The sequence below is a fragment of the Gobio gobio genome (assembly GCF_949357685.1).
Source record: "Gobio gobio genome assembly, chromosome: 14".
Taxonomy (NCBI): Eukaryota; Metazoa; Chordata; class Actinopteri; order Cypriniformes; family Gobionidae; genus Gobio; species Gobio gobio.
Genome location: NC_137107.1, coordinates 29,895,270 through 29,917,449, shown reverse-complemented (window position 1 = coordinate 29,917,449; position 22,180 = coordinate 29,895,270). Strand labels below are relative to the sequence as shown.

At 38.9% G+C, this 22,180-nt stretch overlaps 1 protein-coding gene across 3 annotated transcripts in view; it reads right to left on the bottom strand.

Moving 5' to 3' along the window:
- The window catches only part of nectin3b (nectin cell adhesion molecule 3b), a 76,152-nt gene that overhangs the window by 9,037 nt on the left and 44,935 nt on the right, over positions 1-22,180 (bottom strand). The window contains exons 5-7 of one of the 3 annotated variants that reach the window (XM_079834870.1): positions 20,926-21,077; positions 16,995-17,711; positions 10,974-11,705 (exon numbers count right to left, since the gene is read on the bottom strand). In XM_079834870.1, coding sequence (XP_079690996.1) covers positions 16,999-17,711; positions 20,926-21,077 — 865 coding nt within the window. In that variant the 3' untranslated portion in view covers positions 10,974-11,705; positions 16,995-16,998. Of the gene's footprint in view, positions 1-3,005; positions 3,151-10,973; positions 11,706-15,011; positions 17,712-20,925; positions 21,078-22,180 lie in introns of those variants that run through there. The other 2 variants (XM_079834871.1, XM_079834869.1) reach the window with 2 other exon arrangements.

The window sequence follows — 22,180 nt, the reverse complement described above, 5'->3', positions numbered from 1 at the left end:
AAGAGAAAATTCTGAAACAAATTTCAAGGTCCACAAATCATATGGAGGCCAGACGTTTGAGCGCTGAGAATTGTCTGCCTGCCGCATTTCCCTGTGAACAGCTGTATCACGCGAGACTCCGCTGTGACCTCATCCTCATGAGAACTGCATCCATCACTATGGCTCTAGGAAACATTATTTTTTTTTGGCTATGTTTGCTTAACTAGTTATATTCATGTAGTTACACTAGCTCCTTCTTTTACAGACAACGTGAAAGAACATCCCATATTCAGTGTTATTTCTGCTGACACAAACACTAACAACCTGTGGCAAACTAACAATGGTGGGGCCTTGACAGAATAAAAACATCTACAACAAATCTATGCGGTCTTATGTGGGCACACTTTTGTAAACCTGGGTTAACATTTGAATTAGCATATTTATATGGTGAATAGCATGAATTGGATGAGCACATCTCGTTTTGTTTTATTCAATTTTGACAAGGAAGCCACTTTTTAAGCCATTTCTACGGTTTCAACAGAATAAAAGTTTATTTACTCCATTTAACACGTTTGCCGTCACCGCTTGATCGTTTGACCATTTGTTTGACAGACAGCAGTAATTTTCTACCCGATACTGAAACTAAACAGCGTGCGAAAGATTCAGCAAACGTACACAGTGTTTTGCGTTCTTTCACAAAAGCATTGCTTTTCAAGGAGAAACGTTGTTTGCTCGGAAAACATTTGCGCTCTCTCGCAAAACTAATGCGTTCCCCCTAATAAACGTTGCATTCACTCGCAAAAGCACTGAAATTTAGCTTTCCCGTTTATTGAAGGGACAAAAAACACATTTAAGAGATACAATTTTCCCCTCCCATTTCAATTTTTTTTACCATCACAATGTCCCTTCAGGGGCTCTGTCTGTACGATGTTATATTATACATTATTGGTTATCTATTTCTAAATAACTCTCTGTAAGATGCAATAAATCATTTCACATTATACTTTTGGCACCATAAAACAGGATTAATTAGTGACCTCAAACCAAGATTAAAAAGATGATAACCCAGGGTTAAGTGCAGTGTGAAAAGCCCTGTGAAGCCTTATGAGGGGAGCTGCTTTTTGGAGGCTGTGGGAAAAGGGAGACCTCCGGACTGGCTAAAATGAGACGTCTGTGGGCTCACATCTAGAGACACTCTTAGTGACAGAACAATAAAGTGACTCTTTTTGCAAAAAACAAAGGAAAAAAATCAACATGCCTTGTCAAAAAGGAGCTATCTGAAGCTCTCTTGCCCACACAAGTTCTGAAATGATGTATGGTGTGGTAGTCTCTGTATACTGCAAAAACAAATACACAACTGTAGTCTATTGTGGCTATAGTCTCTCTTTGTGATGACATGCAGTTGCCTTTTCAGGAAACAAAAGGAAACCATCTGATGTTGCTCCCACTAGAATAGAACATTTACAGTCTTGACTGGTTTTCTGGGCTCAGTAATAATTGACCAGACAAAATCTATTACAGTTAAGGCGGCTTATCAAAGGTTAAGCCATAAAGAGGTGCTGTAGCGTGAAAAGCCTCGTTCTGACAGGCCAACAGGTGAGCCGGGCAGAGCTGAAGCGGAGTGTAATGTACTTAATGATAGCCTGACTGGAAAAACAAACTCTTCAATAAACTATTCACTTCAGTAAACTCATTTTAAACATATTTGACTATGAGTAAATCGGTTTGGCATGTTAGACCAAAACTGTAACACATGAGCACATCGTTGAGCACAAAGAGCTACTAAGAAACCTGGTACAAGTCTGTAAGGTCACCGAACGAAGGGCGGTGATAGATAAAGTTTTATTCCGTCAGTCCAAGTTCAAAGGACGGTCAGGAAGTCGCAGAGGAAGCATGGTAATGATTAAATAATTCACCAGGTAAGTGCTCATGTACTGCCCTAACTGAAGGTCGACGTGTGGCAAAGCAGGCGACTCATTGAATATCATTGCTATTTTAATAAATACAGAGGTCTGTACCCATGCAAACAATGTTATGTTTTAAGAATGTTCCCCTTTAAGTTGATAAAATGCAATTTTTGAACGTTCTGGGAAAGTTGAAAACATCCAGTGTAAAAAAAAAATGTTTTAGGAACGAATTTTCCTCATTTTTGCCAATGTTGTGCTTTTTTTATTATACAAATGTCCTGTATTTGTTGATAATGTATACAATGGTTACTAAGTGAGATACAAGTGCAAAAATACAACCTGATAACAATGAAATAGAAAATAAAATAATGTAATAATGTAATAATAATAGAAGCCAATAAATCACTAAAATGAATCACTGTAGACAATTAAATTAAACTTATTAACTCATGAATTCACTGGCCGTTTAAACGACAGCCTTTTCAACTAAAAACAGATTTTCTTTTTATACGTTCTATACGTTTATGTTTTATATGTTCATTTACAATTTGGGGACCTGAAAACGGGTTTCAAAGTGCAAGTATTTGAAAATTATACCATTATCTTCTCCATATAGACTACAAAAACGTGAATTTGTGAAAATGGTGACGTCATGCGCATGCATATTACATGTTCAATCTAGGCGTGTCTTTACAAAGTGACATCACCAACTACTGGTCTGTTATGCATAATACAGCACTTTTAATCCTTTTCGTGGATCTATGTGAAAGGGGATCGGTTTGACAATCTTGTTGGTACGTGAAAAATGCAAAGGAAATTTTTATTTTTAGTACATTGTTAATGTGTAAACGTACCCGTAGTTATTTAAAACAGTAACGGTAAAGATGTTTAGTATGGTAACATTTAAAGAATGTTACACTAATACTGCTACGGTTTGAATAATGTTTAGCAAACCTTCGTAATGTTAAGAGAACCTTCACAAAACATTCTGAGAGTGCTTTCTGTTGCTTACTGTGAAACATATGAAACATAAAGATGGCATTCTTGCAGATCTCACTCTGCATTTTGTTAGTTAAAAGTCAGATCATCTGTGTAGGTGAAGATATTGCATATACTCACACTTTATCTGTGTATGTGGGTGGGGGAGCCTTGCGTGCTGTGAGGAGGACGATGGTGAAGACGGTGATGAGGAAGAGTGCCAGCACAGCTCCCATCACAGCCCCAGCAATAGCCATGGAGGATGTTATCTGCTTCTGAGACATGTCTGAAAGGCGCACAACACAGTGAGCATAAAGAAAAGCGAGTTAATAAATAAACACGGCCAACCGTATTGGAGGTATTATTAAAACTAAAATGATCATCAGAGTGTTACAATACAAGACAAAAAAACACTGCTGATCTTGGCACAGAACGGCTAAATGCCACAAATTACAAGAAAAAGCACAAAACAGCAAAGCACAGCCTGTGAAAGCAACTAAGAACTGTATGTAACACGTTTTAGCTCAGCATGTGTTGATGTAGATTGCAAAAGACAACCAACAGAACAGCAAGAGACTACAAGACAGCTCAGTTGAATAAAGATACTGCATAAATAAAAATGTGACAACGGCAACAGCGAGGACAGAGTCAGCAAATACAGCCATAAATGTGACATAGCCAACAGTTTAGCACATAAATAAATACATGAAATTATCATCAAAACTAGATAACTTTATCTGAAAAAGCATAGCCAATCTCCCATATGCGAAAAACAGTATGTTAAATGTCACAGTTTTCATGAAAGAGTAGGCAAAATGTACCCAGGTGACCTACTATTTGCAGTGAGATTCTGAAGAATACATCCAATGGACACTTTACTATCCCATCAGGCCATAGAAGAGGATTTGTGAATGGCAGTGAAGTGACGCAACTGACACTGGTATAGGTCACATGACATTGACAATATGATGAATGTAGTACGTCCAGATTACAATAATACTACACACATTCTTACATACGGTTAGCCTGGTTAAAACCAGACCATTCTCAGTAGTAACTGAGCAAATCTAAATTTGCTGGAAGTTGTCTGGGTTTTCCCAGGCTAACATATGGTAACACTTAAGGGACTCTTTTTCTCACTATTAACTAGTTGCTTATTTATATAATATTGGCTGTTTATTTAGATTAGATTAGATTAGATTCAACTTTATTGTCATTACACAAGTACAAGTACAAGGCAACAAAATGCAGTTTAGGTCTAACCAGAAGTGCAATAGCAGCAAGTGCAGGATATACAACGTTTGCATAAGTGCAGGACATGGATATGTACTGAGTATATATAAATATATCTATAAATAGAGAGATGGTTATTACTATAAACAGAATTTACAGGTGAATATGTACAGTGAATAATATACAGATGGTTATTACTATAAACAGAATTTACAGGTGGATATGTACTATGAATATAATATAATATACAGATGGCTTTTACTATAAACAGTAAAGTTTATTTGTACTTAAAAAGCACATATTAATACCTTATTTTGCATTACCATATTCTACATTGTTAATCCTACCCAATACCTAAACTTAACAACTACCTCAATAACTATTAATAAGCAGGAGTTTATTGAGGCAAAAGTCGTAGTTAATATGGATTGGGGTTGGGATCAGTTGCATGTAATTATGCATAATTTAGTTATTACTATAGTAATTACATGTAATGTGTAATAAGGACACCTACCACTTTATTTTAATGATAAATCTTAATACATTTAGTTAGATTTGTGTTTTAAAAATGAACAGTTTTGCATCTGAAGTAATTTTTACTTGTGTTAAAGTCAACATGAAATAAAAAATGTCCCTATTACTTATTGCATGTTCCTGGTTTTATTATATATGATTCTTCAGTGAATGCTATTCCTATGGGAATTACAGTGCTGCTTGAAAGTTGTGAACCCCTTGCTGAATCTGTGAAAATATGAATAATTTTAACAAAATAAGAGGGTTCATACAAAATACTAAATAAAAAATAGTTTGCATTTTGTATGATCCCTCTTATTTTGATAAACTTATTCACAATTTCACATTCTGCAAGGGGTTCATAAACTTTCAAGCAGCACTGTATGTATATATACACTCACCTAAAGGATTATTAGGAACACCATACTAATACTGTGTTTGACCCCCTTTCGCCTTCAGAACTGCATTAATTCTACGTGGCATTGATTCAACAAGGTGCTGAAAGCATTCTTTAGAAATGTTGGCCCATATTGATAGAATAGCATCTTACAGTTGATGGAGATTTGTGGGATCCACATCCAGGGCACGAAGCTCCCGTTCCACCACATCCCAAAGATGCTCTATTGGGTTGATATCTGGTGACTGTGGGGGCCATTTTAGTACAGTGAACTCATTGTCATGTTCAAGAAACCAATTTGAAATAATTTGAGCTTTGTGACATGGTGCATTATCCTGCTGGAAGTAGCCATCAGAGGATGGGTACATGATGGTCATAAAGGGATGGACATGGTCAGAAACAATGCTCAGGTAGGCCGTAGCATTTAAACAATGCCCAATTGGCACGAAGGGGCCTAAAGTGTGCCAAGAAAACATCCCCCACACCATTACACCACCACCACCAGCCTGCTCAGTGGTAACAAGGCATGATGGATCCATGTTCTCATTCTGTTTACGCCAAATTCTGACTCTACCATCTGAATGTCTCAACAGAAATCAAGACTCATCAGACCAGGCAACATTTTTCCAGTCTTCAACTGTCCAATTTTGGTGAGCTTGTGCAAATTGTAGCCTCTTTTTCCTATTTGTAGTGGAGATGAGTGGTACCCGGTGGGGTCTTCTGCTGTTGTAGCCCATCCGCCTCAAGGTTGTGCGTGTTGTGGCTTCACAAATGCTTTGCTGCTTACCTCGGTTGTAACGAGTGGTTATTTCAGTCAAAGTTTCTCTTCTATCAGCTTGAATCAGTCTGCCCATTCTCCTCTGACCTCTAGCATCAACAAGGCATTTTCGCCCACAGGACTGCCGCATACTGGATTGTTTTCCCTTTTCACACCATTCTTTGTAAACCCTAGAAATGGTTGTGCGTGAAAATCCCAGTAACTGAGCATATTGTGAAATACTCAGACCGGCCCGTCTGGCACCAACAACCAGGCCACGCTCAAAATTTCTTAAATCACCTTTCTTTCCCATTCTGACATTCAGTTTGGAGTTCAGGAGATTGTCTTGACCAGGACCACAACCCTAAATGCATTGAAGCAACTGCCATGTGATTGGTTGATTAGATAATTGCATTAATGAGAAATTGAACAGGTGTTCCTAATTATCCTTTAGGTGAGTATATATATATATATATATATATATATATATATATATATATATATATATATATATGATGACGATGATATATATTTATATATATACACACACACATTATATGAATAAACAAACGTGCATAATTTCAGCTGCATTCTTGTATGTAACACCAACTTATCAAGATATTATCTTATTTTAGGTAAAATCAATTATATCCCTACTATTTTCTTATTTTTATGCTCAAATTTGTCAAAAAGGGAACAAATGGGTTAAAAACAGCATTCACATACACTTTAGGACTGTTTAGGACATAAAGTAAGATTCAGAAAATGATGCCAATGATTCAAATGGTATTTACAGTGCATATCATCTGTCCTGGAGGATTTGATTGTTAATCAAGAGTCAGAGTGCATGAGAAAAAGCTGTTTGTTGTTACGGCGAGTCAGGTGGATGGGTGGGTTGTGCAGCGGTTGGCAGGGGCAAGCTGTAGTCAGCCAGCTCTAAGGCTCAGTAATTAGGACCTCATGCTGCCCTCCTTTAAAGCCTGCTGTTACTGTCTCTCCCACCCCGCAGAGCTCTTATGCTTTGCTGCACTCCTTCCTCTAACTTTCTCTTTCATTCTCTTTTTCTGTCATTACTACAGTTCCTCCTCTCTCGTACGCGTTTACGGTGAGTTTCACACTCTTGCGCAACTTCATTTAGCAAGTTCACCAAAATCAATGAGGTTGGTGAGATCACAAGCTTGTTATCCTCACAATGGGACTCCAGTAAAAGGATTACATCCATTAATTAAGATTAATTAAACTCAAAGAGTGCCCCTTTGGATGATCAAGACTTCTTGGCCAAGAGTGTGGAACAACCACACCATATTATCCAACTTTGCCACCTGTAAATGCAGAGTTTTGAGGCTGTTGGGCATGCTGTATTCAAGAAAAAAAAAACTCTGAAAAAGAATCACAATATGTGTTTTTTACCCCCTAACACAAATCAATTGAATGTATTATCGAGCGTTTTCCCCTAAGGTTTTATGGCCGAGAACCCAATAATTACCACAGTGCTGTGGACACTGTCAGCTCACCTCTGCTCTCACAGGAGAACAGAACAGGATGTTCAGTCACAAGTCATTCAATAGTGATCGTTTAAGTGTAGCAAGCGGTAAATATTTGCCCTGCTGAGCACACGTCCGGCCCATGAGGGGGCTGCGAGAATCTGGCACTGGAGGAATAAAGACAGTGAGAACAGGAGGTCAAGGGCGTAAGGTGTCAGGAGATCGGGGAGGGGAGCTGCGAGAGAACATTTGTAAAAGGTTTGGCACTGAATTGGAGGTTTGGCACAGAGGTGATTCAACCAGGCTTGTGACAGATCTTTGCACAGCAAGTCCATACGGCAACATCAGAAGGCAAAAATAGGACTTCTGCAGCTTATAAAGCGTATAATTTCTGTACTACAAGCATCACTAGGGATGGGTGATATGGCCAAAAATATTATCACAATATTTTTTTTCCCATATCATTTGATTTCGATATTTATCAGTTCATACCATTAAAGAGGAAGATCATTAGACCTCAATAATAAATGTAAACACTACTAAGCAAACTTTTTATTTAGGGTCTCATAAAATCATAAAACGTTTTATTTGTTTCCAAATTCCACGTTTTCTATTTTTTTTTCTCACAAATTCAGTTTTATAATTTAATACAAATGAATCATCAAAAATCATGTCTAATGAAATGAATTTTAAAAAACTTTAACCATTTAATAATATTTTTTTTTAATAAAATCAAAATAAATAATTTACAACAAAACATTTCATTTTTTATATAAAAAGGTGCATGCAGCACAACAGAACCTGTATGCTGTATAATAATAATAATAATAATAATAATAATAATAATAATAATAATAATAATAATAATAATAATAATAATACGATGACTTTGAGAACCACATTTTATTTCTGTTATAAATTCTTCAATTCAAACCAAACTTTTATTTTGGCAGTTTTGTTTTTTGTGTTTCAGACAAAACGGCCCTGTTCAGAAACAGAGACACACAGTATTTTTTTTTTTTGTGCCACGCCCCATGTCATCTAAATGAAGTCTAAATATCGAAAATTAGTCCAACAGTTTATTAGGTTTATTTCCTGAAAACCCCATCTGCTATTGGTCGATAATGTAGGCCCAAACCCACGGCTTTGTCTATTTGGAGAGGAGAAGTCATTTTACCACACAATGACACACAAGAAACAGAAGAACTCAGTAGTTACAAAGAATTAGCCTTCATGTGAAAGTGCGTTCACATTTACCGTTGCTCTGTGAAATTTTGTGGGCGAAATCCAGTCATTTAGACTCCTAACGATAATAACAAGAAATGGCTATAACCAATAATTTCTTCTTCTTTTTTTTTCAATATACAAGGGATAGAGGGATTAAGGATAAGAAGGAACTCTGTTGGTAATTGATAATGTTCCAAACATTAATTGCAACGTTTCTTGACTAAAATTCTCCCACTACCTTCCACACTATTCTATTACTAATTAACACATAGCTTAGCAGCCAGTCCAGCATGTCTATTTATCTTCCATAGATGTTTTCTGAAGGTTTAACTTCATTTGGGATTATATGTGGTTCAGTGTACGGGAACAATGGTCAGGGATGGTGACAGGGCTCGGAGGGGGCAGGAGAGAGGCGATCATTCTACCGTCTGGCGTGTAATACCACAGATGGGCCCCCCACAGTGAGTCACAAGACCCCTTTTCGGTTCCATTCAGCAAGGGTTAAAGCTGTCCGTTTGCTTCACAACATTCACCTCACATAATACAAGTGATAAAGCCAAAGACAATTTAATTTTTTAACTCCAAATCCATATAAAGATAGACATAATATGATTTTCCTCACTTCAATACTTTAAAAGAAACACTTAAGTGCAAGCGTAATGTTTTTGCATTTAATGGCATGTTAACTGAAATTAAATGAAAAGTTAAAATTTATATTAAATACAATTAGTCAAGTTAGGAGTGTTTTTTTTTCCTTTATATGCAATGTCATTACTTCTATTGACCTTGATTTATGGTTAAAGTGGACTGCCCCATGTACTGCTACTCATTTATGTGAATCTAAAATATACTTTAATGTCAAAATATATTGACTTTATGCACTTTTTATGTACTTTACAACACATCAAAATGACTGTACTTTTTAAAGCCTGACAAAGGATGATTAAAAATTTGACATTACAAAAAATTTGACATTACATTGCAAATTTTTTTTAAACTATAGTGTGTTAGGGAACATTTATACTCTCTTTAAATACACTTAAGTGGCCTTTTAGTTTTTCATAAGGGTTACTGGATTATAGCAAATTGTAAATAAACTTAGAGAATTTGATGGGGTGTTTGTCTGTGTCAGTCTCTACAATCCTCAACAAACATCTTCTGCAATCTGTTGGTCCCTCTTCAATAGTTTTGTCCTGCTAAAGTGCCCAGAACCATATTTCAGGAGCCTTTTTGGCAGCTCGCTTTAACCCCACTGGACTTAAGACCTTTCACAGGTGAGCCCAGACTTGAACCGTATCCTTTGAAGGTGCTCTCACTCCTTCTACGAGATGTTTACCAAGCAGATTTAAGGTTTTCTGGAGACTGACGGAGAAATTCACGGCTCAGAGCAGAGGTGATCCCAGAGCAAAGGAGGATTAAATGAGTTCACACTCGCTTAGAGTCGGTTCAGGGGTGGCAGGCATCTTTAAACCTGATTAAAGGGATCAGGTGTTTCTCTTAGACTGACTGTTATAGGTCTCAGATTGTCAGACACGGATACCACATAACTCATTCAACACTCTCAACGGGTATTTGAAAACAGGAGCTGGGTGGGGGAGAAGCACCACAATGCATTTTGGTAAATGTTACATGGGGAAAGCTGGCCCTCCCTGCTGACTGACACCTGATAGCCATATTGGAGTGCAGGTAGGGAGCTTGTCTGTGTTGGACCGGAAAAGGTTTCTGTTGTTTGTTTGCAACCCATGAGTCTTAATTACTGTGAAACTCAAATGTAGTCTGTGTGGCAATGGAAAGAACAAGAAAAACGTCCTTGAAAAAGGGCAAATGTTTATGAGGCAGCTGACCAAAAGGGCTCAATGACTGGTCAATATAACACTTCTCTCCTAATAGAGGCCACTAGACAAGAGAAAGCCCACGGCTTAAGTATTGTCGAGAGGGGTGTTCTGGCGAATGAAGATAGGTAGGTCAAGTGTCAGAGGTCATCTTCTGTTGTAGCTGCCATTGTTTAAAATGCCAGAATTTTATGACTGTGCTTTACTGTGCACAACTGTAGAGAAGAGCAGCGGATTCTGGGTGGTCTCTCAAAGACCTCAAATGCTATCTGAAATAAGAACTGAAGAGTATCTCCTATCTCTATCAGCATTTTACCCTCCAAAAACTAATACTACTTGTCTTTTAGGTCAACATGACATCTTGAGAACCAATTGGAGGCCAATTAATATATTTGGTTACATATTTGTACACCCTAGTATATCTGTGACTGTGAAATGAAGTCCAGGGTTCAAGTTCTGATAAATGTGAGACGCTCTAAAATGGAGCACTGAACATTTAATAACAGCCTACCACTGAGGGAATGACTTCATGACCGCTGTGATGTATTAGTGGAAAAATATGTCATAAAAGATGGATATCTGAGAGGCAGGAGGAGTCACAAATGACAAATTTTCCTAAGGAAATATTCTCTCTGGAAGGGGAAAAAAAAGAGACTTGGTCACAATGAGAGATCACAGCCTTTTAAACTGGCCATCTTTTATAGAAGGAATTTATACTTCACACATGCATTTTCAGTGTTATCCCCCAGTTCTCCTTTTTAACCTTGGTCCATCTTTGGCTCCTCCCTTCTTCCGGTCTCAAACTCCCCCCATTTCACAAAAACTCTTGCTATTTTTTTTCTTGCATAATTGCCCTCTTTTATCCACTCTGTAAACCCTCTTTTATTCCTCTGTGATGGAGAGCGAGACGGGAGGCACAGGTATCCCTCAAGAGAACAAGCTCTCTGTCATGAGCCCGGGAAGAGTCTGTTGCCATGGGGACGGTGTCAATGGCCTGGAAGGGGGCTGTGGCAAACAAAACCATTCTACCGGTCTAATTGAACCAATCAGTAGCACTCGTGGAGCAGGGAGGGGGTGGTAATACTGCTCCTTAGAGAATCTATTCAAACAGTGCAGTGAGAGACAGTGACCTCCTCACCTGTGATAAGGTGACTGCTTGTATAATGAATGACATTGTTATTTTCAGGCTACCTCACTTTCCAAGGAATTATACAGTAACCTGGACTTGAAATACCTGAGGGGAATTAAATTGTCTCTAAAGAGCATGTTTGTGTCATTTCCTATTACTGATGTAAACAATTAATGGCATTGTTCAGAAGAACAGGCTTTATTTCTTCCTTTACTGCTGTGGTTCTGATGGCCTGTGAACGATGCAGAGTGGTCCACAAGTTGATTTGGCTGAACAAAAGAAATGACAAAATCAACAGTAGATGGTTTTGATCACAAATACAGTAAAACAGAAATATTGCAAAATATTACTACAATTTAAAATATCTGTTCTGAATTTTAATACATTTTAGAATGTAAATTATTCCTGTAATTCCTGTCTTCAGTATCACACAATCCTTCAGAAATCATTCTAATATGATGATTTGGTGCACAAGAAAGATTTATTATCATCATCATCATCATTAATGTTGGAAACAGTTGCATTGCTTAAATTTTTTGGGAAATCGTGAAACATATTTCAGTATTCTTTGATAAGTAGAAAGTTCCACACACACACACACACACACACACACACACACACACACACACACTTCACTGTATTCGTGAGGACATTGCATACACTGCCATTGATTTTTTTTTTTATCAGGTTAATGATATTTTCTATCGCCTAACCCAACACCTACCCCTAAACATAACCCTCACAGAAACATGTTCAAAACTAGATTTAAATAAAACATGTTTTGGCCGATTTATAAGACTTTTAAAACTAGTGAGGACCACTAAAATGTCCTCCTCAGTCAGTTGTCATAGAAGGACATTTAGCCCTTACAGGTAAGTGCTGGTCATATAATTAGAATATCATCAAAAAGTTGATTTATTTTACTAATTCCATTCAAAAAGTGAAACTTTTATATTACATTCATTCATTACACACAGACGGATATATTTCAAATGTTTATTTATTTTAATTTTGATGATTATAACTGACAACTAAGGAAAATCCCAAATTCAGTATCTCAGAAAATTAGAATATTACTTAAGACCAACACAAAGAAAGGATTTTTAGAAATCTTGGCCAACTGAAAAGTATGAACATGAAAAGTATGAGCATGTACAGCACTCAATACTTAGTTGGGGCTCCTTTTGCCTGAATTACTGCAGCAATGTGGCGTGGCATGGAGTCGATCAGTCTGTGGCACTGCTCAGGTGTTATGAGAGCCCAGGTTGCTCTGATAGTGGCCTTCAGCTCTTTTGCATTGTTGGGTCTGGCATAATCGCATCTTCCTCTTCACAATACCCCATAGATTTTCTTTGGGGTTAAGGTCAGGCGAGTTTGCTGGCCAATTAAGAACAGGGATACCATGGTCCTTAAACCAGGTACTGGTTACTTTGGCACTGTGTGCAGGTGCCTGTTGGAAAATGAAATCTGCATCTCCATAAAGTTGGTCAGCAGCAGGAAGCATGAAGTGCTCTAAAATTTCCTGGTATACAGCTGCGTTGACCTTGGACCTCAGAAAACACAGTGGACCAACACTAGCAGATGACATGGCACCCCAAAACATCACTGACTGTGGAAACTTTACACTGGACCTCAAGCAACGTGGAGTGTGCCTCACCTCTCTTCCTCCAGACTCTGGGACCCTGATTTCCAAAGGAAATGCAAAATTTACTTCTTTCATCAGAGAACATAACTTTGGACCATACAGCACCAGTCAAGTCCTTTTTGTCTATAGCCCAGGTGAGACGCTTCTGCTGATGCTGTCTGTTGTTCAAGAGTGGCTTGACACAAGGAATGCGACAGCTGAAACCCATGTCTTGCATACGTCTGTGCGTAATGGTTCTTGAAGCACTGACTCCAGCTGCAGTCCACTCTTTGTGAAATCTCCCCCACAATTTTGAATGGGTTTTGTTTCAAAATCCTCTCCATGGTGCAGTTATCCCTATTGCTTGTACACTTTTTTTTATACCACATCTTTTCCTTCCCTTCGCCTCTCTATTAATGTGCTTGGACACAGAGTTCTGTGAACAGCCAGCCTCTTTTGAAATGACCTTTTGTGTCTTGCCCTCCTTGTGCAAGGTGTCAATGGTCGTCTTTTGGACAACTGTCAAGTCAGCAGTCTTCCCCATGATTGTGTAGCCTACAGAACTAGACTGAGAGACCATTTAAAGGCCTTTGCAGGTGTTTTGAGTTAATTAGCTGATTAGAGTGTGGCACCAGGTGTCTTCAATATTGAACCTTTTCACAATATTCTAATTTTCTGAGACACTGTATTTGGGATTTTCCTTAGCTGTCAGGTATAATCATCAAAATTAAAAGAAATATACATTTGACATATATCAGTCCGTGTGTAATGAATATAATATACAAGTTTCACTTTTTGAATGGAATTAGAATATCAAAAAGTTTATTTATTTCACTAATTATATGACCAGCACCTGTACACACCCTCTACTGGCCTCAACATTTTGATCATTCAAACATTTTATATTTGCGTTTCTCATTCATTTTGGAACTAGCAATTACACACATAGTAAACAGTCGACTCAAATGTACAAGAGCTAAAATGCCCGGTCTACTTAATTTAGTCTTGTTAAATGAATTGAAAGTGAACAAAACAGTAAATGTTATGAAAAACCGAATATAACAGTTTTCACTGAATATAGTGGATATTCAATATTGTGCTTTTTGATTTCCGCTATTTTTGAAATTTAGATTACTTTTAAAAGTGCAATCATAAAACAGTACAGAACATTATCAAAATTAGTATACACTTTGAAATGTTTATATTAGTGCATCCTTAGTAAAAGTGAGGTTATTTCAAGATAAGTTATAAACCAAGTATAATTTGTACACACTTAAAACAACAGGTAATTACTTTGACAAGGTGCAAGGTGGTTTACCATGAAAAAGTTTGAGAACTGCTTTACTAAACTCATTTTAGCCCTGATCTCCATGGTCATGGATTAAAGAGGTACATTTTAAGAGCTGAATTTGAACATTGACTCATCATGGAACTTTTGACTAGCTTGGAATTACTAGTTTGTCCCACCACCAGCTGGATTGGACATGATGATAGACTCACCAACGGCTATGAAACAAAAACTCAAAACACCATTTAGTCCCACTGCTGTGCCCGATCTTCCCTTCATCAACCAGCTCCCCCATCTCCTCTCACACAGATCGACAGAACAGCAGTGCAAACACAAGAATCAACAAGTCCATAATCCCCCCCCACTTTAAGGCTATCCTAGGTAAGTCTGAAAGGAGGTTCAGCCCCCATCTACAGGAAGCTTTTAGCCACAGGCTTTCCCACAAAATATGCATGAGGCTCAGAGCACGAGGGGATATTCGGAGATGAAGTAGGTTAACCACAGCAAAGGAAAAGAAGGCGTGAGGAATACATCCCTGGAGGCCTCCAGGAGAGTAGAGGAGACCCCCACAGGGAACATTTCTGCAGCTGAAGCAACCAGTCACGCCCAAGACCTCAACACTAACACCTCCAACCAACACGAAACAGATCTGAGGCCAAGTTATAAAACAAAGAAACATGTCACAGAAAAAAAAGGTGCTTTATTTCAAAAACAAAATGTATCCCAAAGGTTGATTCTACAAAATAATGCTCAGTATCTGTACATTGCAAATACATTTCTTCTATTTATTATTATTTGTGTATTTTTTTTTTTTTTTTACAGTAGATCTTTTGTAAAACAAAAAAAGTGAAAAAAATGTTGAGGAGAAGTGTACATGTGATCCGCTCATTACAATCTGTGTAATGGTGGATTTTCTAGTGCGTTCCACCGTCGAATCTCAGGATTCCTATAGGAACGATAAATTCAAACAAACAAAACAAGGTTCTCCCAACTGCCAGCATATATACAGTACATAACCTTGTTTACATTGAATTCTTCATCTCTGCATTGCCCAAACCTGTACACATAGATATTTTGTTTTACTTAACTCTTTGATGTGCACTAACACGAGTGTCACATGTCATTTAATGCGAGCAAAACAATTAGTTATTGTCTGAAAATCTGCAAAAAGCAAATCATACAAATGGCACACAAAACAAAGGACAGTACAAAATGATGTTCTCAGGACCCAACCTGACCATTATATGCCTCAAAAACTACTCTGATATTTCTTCTGAAAATGATACTCACTTGTTTCTTAACTTCTGTATGCACATTATAATGCATACAGGGCACATCTTCAGTTTAAGGCACTACAATATCATCATCTTCAATATCTCAAAACCCAACCATATGCATCTGCTAGCTTATTAAGATCCAGCCAACACTAAAAAATTATGACCAATAACACGTGTGTTAGGCTATCGTCTTCTGTGTTAAATTATGTGCGTGAACGTGTGAGATCTGAGGCCAGAAATCTGAACACTATTGCACAGGCAATGAGTCGATTCATCAAAACACTGTCGGTTAACACTAGCTGATTGGATTTACATATTACAGACAGACATACAGACAGACACACACACACACACACACACACACACACACAGAAACACAAGAGACAGGCACAGGACTCGATTTGTGACGTAATGCACAGCCGCTGAATGCAGTTGGAGGTTGTTAACACTGGGCAGTGAAGGTCTGACAAAGACAAGCCAGACAGCTACATTAATACAGGGCGAGCTTTCATGTTGAACAATGGCAGTAGTTTTTGATGTTCAAGACATTGTCCAACCATCTCCTTTTGCAGACCGACTCACACAGCGGCAAATATTTCAGATGGCACAAACAAAAGAAACCCAGAGCTAATAGAATGACGCAGTGGTATGCAAATGGAAGCCGAATTGATACAATTACAGCACCCCATTTCTGCAATCATCCTGTCTGGCTTTCTCCCATTGGGCTTTATCAAATCCAGCACAGTACTCCCTGTCTAGCTCCTCCCTCCAGCACTCCAACTCTGAATGCCAGTAGAGAGGAAATAAATGTTGCCATGGAAACCGCCAGGCTGTTGACAGGAGCTAATTTCTGCCTCCATCAGAGTGACAGCATTGAAAGTTGACGTGACTCATCGAAACTCATCGCTCACATTGGCGCTGATCTGAAACTCTTATCAACAGGTTATCTAAATACAAACAGCTTTTTTTGTTGTGACTTTTTTTTAAAATAAAATCACACAGTACACCTTACTGTGCAAAGGAAAGGAGACTGGCTATTGATTTGGCAAGACAACCCAACTTAAATCACCCCTGAACTCAACCCTGAACTGGTTTATTGGTGAAACAAAAGCAGATGTTTTGTTGCCTGACCTTCTTAACAAATGAAGACAAGAATTACACCCTCTCTTGGTCCCAAAACATCTTTTAAACCAGCTAGCTATGAACAGCTAACTAATGATTAGGCTAATGTACAAAAACAAATTGGTATGTGTAAACTACAAGAAAAGGTGCATTTCCTACTAATTTTCTTTACATAACGCTGTTCGTCTTTGTATCATTTTGCAGTCTGAAGCATTTCAAATGTCTAAGCAGTCACTTCCTGCTCAACCTTCTCAGACATACCACTCCCTCCTCGAGATCATTGAGCCATCAGTGTGCGACACGTATTCATTGTCATAGCAGTCCTCTGGTACGTAGGGGGAGCCGTTGCCCATGACTTGCGGAGCGGCATACCTGCGGGGCTCTGGCTGCAGCGAGCTCCTCTGGATGTGATGGGCTGGACTAAAGGTCTGCAGATGGCCGGGGTGATGGTTGTTGTGGTGGACGTGCTCATGGTTGTGATGGTTATGGTGGTTGAGTTGACCACCTGCTTCCCTCAAAGCTCTGCTGCGACCATTGGGTGAACGCTCTCGGTCGAAATCACCCCACTCTTCTCGATCCTTATCAGTGTAAATGGAGCCGTTATCCTGGTTGGATTTGAGCTTGGTGTCAGGGCTTCCTTTGCTGTAGACTTGCTGCAACTCATGGGGCTGGGGAGCCTTCTGCATGTCTGAGGGGCCGTGATACTGCTTCGTGTAGTAGTCTCCGCGGAATGTCCGCCGCTGGCGCTGGTAGTAAACGCCACCCAGAATGAGCAGCAACAGAAGGAAGAGGGCTCCGCCCACTGCCCCACCCACAATTGTGCCTAGGCTTCCCTCCGGCAGAGGCGCCAGGGTCGGAGAGGTGATGAGGGCTCGCTGTTTATTGCCAGGAGCGGTGGCAGAGATGTCGGCAGTTAGGAGGCGCACAGGGGTGGTGGGGGGCATGGTGGTGGTTGAGGGAGGATCTAATGGAGGGAAGGAAGGAAAGGCAAGTGGGAGGGGGGCAGGAGGAAGGGATGGACAGACAAAGAAAAGTAGATAATGTCAATGCCAACTACATCAGTATATCATTAACAGTCATATGAATCTGCTTCCAAGATGGTAATATCTTCTAGCATGACCAACAGGACTATCTTCAGTTGCCAAGGACGTGACAGTTCCAGGTTCGGATCAGATCTTTTATTTAAGCGATTGCAAACCTTCCGACAGCTTTAAAACCTGAAACTGTTGCCCAGAGCAAAGACGACTAAAAAAAAACCAAACAAACATGGAAGAGAAAGAAGAGTTGAAATCTTCATGATAAGGGATTCATGAGGAGCTACATACTAACATCTCCAGCTAACAATGAAGTACAGTGGTCTGCAACAATGAAACCTAATGAGCAACATTTGTGTTAGCTGAGAGAGGGAGTATGGATGAACACATAGCTGAGTGATGAGGAAAAACAAAAATGGAAGGAAGGGGTCAGGGAAAGGGTACATGCTACTGGGGGGAGGGAACAGACATTGAGAATGCCCGAGGATTGGGCGGCTGCTACGCCTAACTGCTTACATGACTTGACTGGTGCAAGGATAGGAGATTGGGTTAACGCCATTACCATGCATTGATCGCTTGATTGTGTTAGGGAGCAGCGTGTAGCGTTTCATCGCATTCTGGGGCATGCATCTGCACTATGCAAGCAGCGTTCTCCGAGGCTGGGCGCTGAAAGTCAAACTATCCCATTACGGAGTGTCCTGTTCCCGGCGCAATGAGAGCTATTTGGCTGGCTGTGAAGTGTGTGAATGCACTGAGTGCAGAACGTGCGAGTCGCAGGAGTCAGGCTCTTCAGGGTTACACGGTTCAAATGCTAAAGTGGGGAATAATTTGCTCATCCTCACTAGAATGAATAATAAACGTAGCATATATAGCATACTGTATTGTTCCCGCAAGGTCAAATGTAATTTGGATGCATCTGTGGGTCCGGTGAGTGAATTTATATGCATGTAGGAAAGAGCAGCTGTATGGTTCGTCCCATTCATTATTTTGGAGACATTTTTGATACAAAAAGTTCTGAAATATTTTCACACTCCCATAGTTTTCCTAGTGCAAACATTTGTTGCATATTTTAAACCACAGGGATAGTTCACCCAAAAGTCAAAGTTGTCACCAAAGCCTCCCCCTAACATGGTACGGGCCCAGTACAAGTTAAAGGATGCAGGGCCTGGTGCAAAGCACCTTGGTTATCATTATTTACTCACCCTCATTCCAAACCTGTATGGGGTTATATCTTTGAGTGCAATAAAAAAAGAGAATTTAGTTAATTCATACAGCTCCTTTCCATTAGACAGTTCATAGAGACCACTCAAGAGTCACTGAGTTAAACTCAAGAACTATAGAAGTTCTCAAATATTTTGATATGGTTCTTTTCAATGAACTAGGTCTGAATAATTCCTTCAAGAATCCGAATGATTTGTTCATGAAGCAGGACTTCAACTCACTGATTCCATGGTTCTCAAATAAACTGGATATCGAACATTATAAACGGATAATGATATACATTTAGGACAGTTCCTAACAAGATTTGAAAAACATTGCACAACTCTTACAAGACTACGTTTATAGTGCATTTTTGGAGATCAACACCATGAACCGCAATTGTATGAAAAAAATCTGCATGAACATTCTTCAAAATATCTTTGATCCACAGAAGAAAGAAAGTCATACAAGTTTGCAACAACATGATGATGAGTAAATAAAATGACAATTGTAATTTTTGCGTGAACTATCCCCTTAAACCACAAGGACATGGATAATGTCAATTTATGTTAATTTATTCAATTTCGCCCAGCGAGTTAAAGAATAATTTGTTTCAAATCAATAAACAGTAGAGCTTCTTGCCTCAGCATGTCAATGTCCAGAAGGGAAGAGAACAGGACATAAAGAGAGAACAAGTCAAGGAAAGGTCAGGAATCCCTCCCTCTTTCATGCATCTCTTCTCTGTGCCTCAATAAAATCAATATTTATCACAAATTATGTACAGTATGTGGTAACCCATGCTTGTCCGTACACTGTACAGATCATTTGAACCTAAATGTGATTGGTCCATTTGGAGGGAGTGTGTGGGTGTGTATTTAGGGGGTGACTGGTGACCACACAGGTAGTGGCAGGGTGTTTAACATGCAGGACAGGTTCTGCCCACCCATACTCATGCACAAAGATCCGTGACACAGCAGACACACACACACACACACAGTCATTCAGTCAATACGCAAAAAGTAGCAGTAGGCATTCTAGTAGAAACATCACAACAGACAATTGACGCAAAGGGACTCTTACAAGATATAGGCAGACAACTTTGATATAAAACAACCACACCCACACAACTAACAGAAAGACAGCTTCATGCACGCAGATGCTGAATCTTTCTCAAGGGGAGAGCATAAAAAGGTAAAAAAAAAGAAAGAGAAAAAGAAAAGAAAATACATAATTAATGGCGGCTGAAAAGAGCTGGTGAATGTTTGATGAATCTAGGACATCTCTCAGTCAAGGTTGCTTCCCTTCTATTCTCCCCTTGTATAACTGCGTGACAGTCTCAGAGACATAAGTGTGCATGAGGGAGGGAGAAAGAGCAACAGAGAGAGAGGGTGGGGGTAATGTGCATCTCCATCACAGAAACTAATTAAACAGCAGGATTCAATGTTTAATGTTCACACAAAAATGATGGGAGATAAACACCATGGAGTGAGACAGCAGATACCAGTCTCAGAGGCCAATTAGATAATGACTCATGAATCCCAATAAAAACCAAATACAAAAACTTTTATAAAAAAAAAAAAGGAAAAGGCCAAAGCTGAATTGAATGGAGGGCGAATGCCTTTAAGGCAAAGGCCTCATGCCCAGGAAAATGAGCTTGCGTGCCTCAAAAAACGGATTAGGATCCAGTGATGGGAGATAGGTGGGTTCTAGAGAAAAAACATCTCTCTTGAAATGAGTAAATGATAGAATGACCATTTTCAAGGAGACCAGAAAATGCATTTCCAGTGAGAAGACACATTTGTTTTGGATTTATGCCAACATTTCAATACGTTTGACCGGTTAAGTTGTGTTATTATATCTTATTATTGTTTCTCCAGCTTCACATGGGAAACATATTGGTAAACATTGGTAAGATGGGTGTGGCATGTTTCAAGTATCACTCACCCTGAATGCGTATTCTAATGTCTCGACTGTGCAGTCCGATATCGTTTGCCACCTCACACCTGTAAACGCCAGAGTCGTTCTTCTGCAGGGGCCTCATAAACACCAAAGAGTTATTCATCAGCTCTGCTCCATTTGGCATCTCTCCATCCAACCTAAAACATACAAAACATGTCAAATTGCTTCCAAATAGCAAACCATTTCATCTACCCAGACATTGTGGAAAATGCAGTAGCAGTAGTAATTTACAGTACCAGTCAAAATTCGTAATTATGGTCTAAACATCTATAGTTAAATGCTTTAAAAAAAAGTTTTGTAGATAAACATAAGTTGTGCCAATGTACACATTTCTTTGTAACGACACATTTTAATTTAAGCTTTTTTTGTGAAATGGATGAGTTGGACCAGATTAGCAAACACAGCCAACAAGTACCCACCATACATATGGGAAGTATACGTTCCCAAATAAAATATAATTTGTTAAACAAGCTTTTTGACTTGTTAAACATCTTTTTGTATGCTCATAATTCCCATATGTCATTTCATAGTTTTAAAGGGCACCTATTATGCAAAATTCACTTTCATATAGTTATTGAACAATTATGTCTGTCCGCAGTGTGTGTACACAACCACAACGAAGTTGTGGTAAAAATCCTCTCCGTTTGTTAAAAAAAAAAGACTTAAAATGAGCCGTTCAGGAATGTACTCCGTGATGTCAAATTGGAATAGGCCCCAGCCACAACTGAATGGAATCTGTCCTATTAGCTTAGCTCCTCCCCTGAGTGAGCTGTACACAGTTCGCATTGTTGATCTCCTTGCCAGTGCATTTAACAGCAGTTAAAGTAAGAAAGTAAGAAACGTCTTCTTATTAAAAGCTACTAAAGATAGTCAATCTAGAGCAGTGAGTCATTTTCGTTTTTTTTTTGTTTGATTCATATTAAGAGCATATACAGCAGTAGATATTGTATATTACACTGCTGTTACTTTAATACACATGTGATTTATTTCCCTGCCATTACTGTTCACAGATATAACTGACTGTATAAATAATACACTTTCAAGATGATGAAAAACTGCAATGTCACATGAGTGTGACCATGATAGAGATTGCCAAAAACTAAAACATCTTACTTTGGTTTTAACTGAGTATCCGAAGCATGAGCTGTAAAGGCACATAACTATTCTGGATAGGGGGTGGGGAGCAGCAGCTCATTTGCATTTAAAGATACACAGACGAAAACAGCATGTTTTGCTTTCC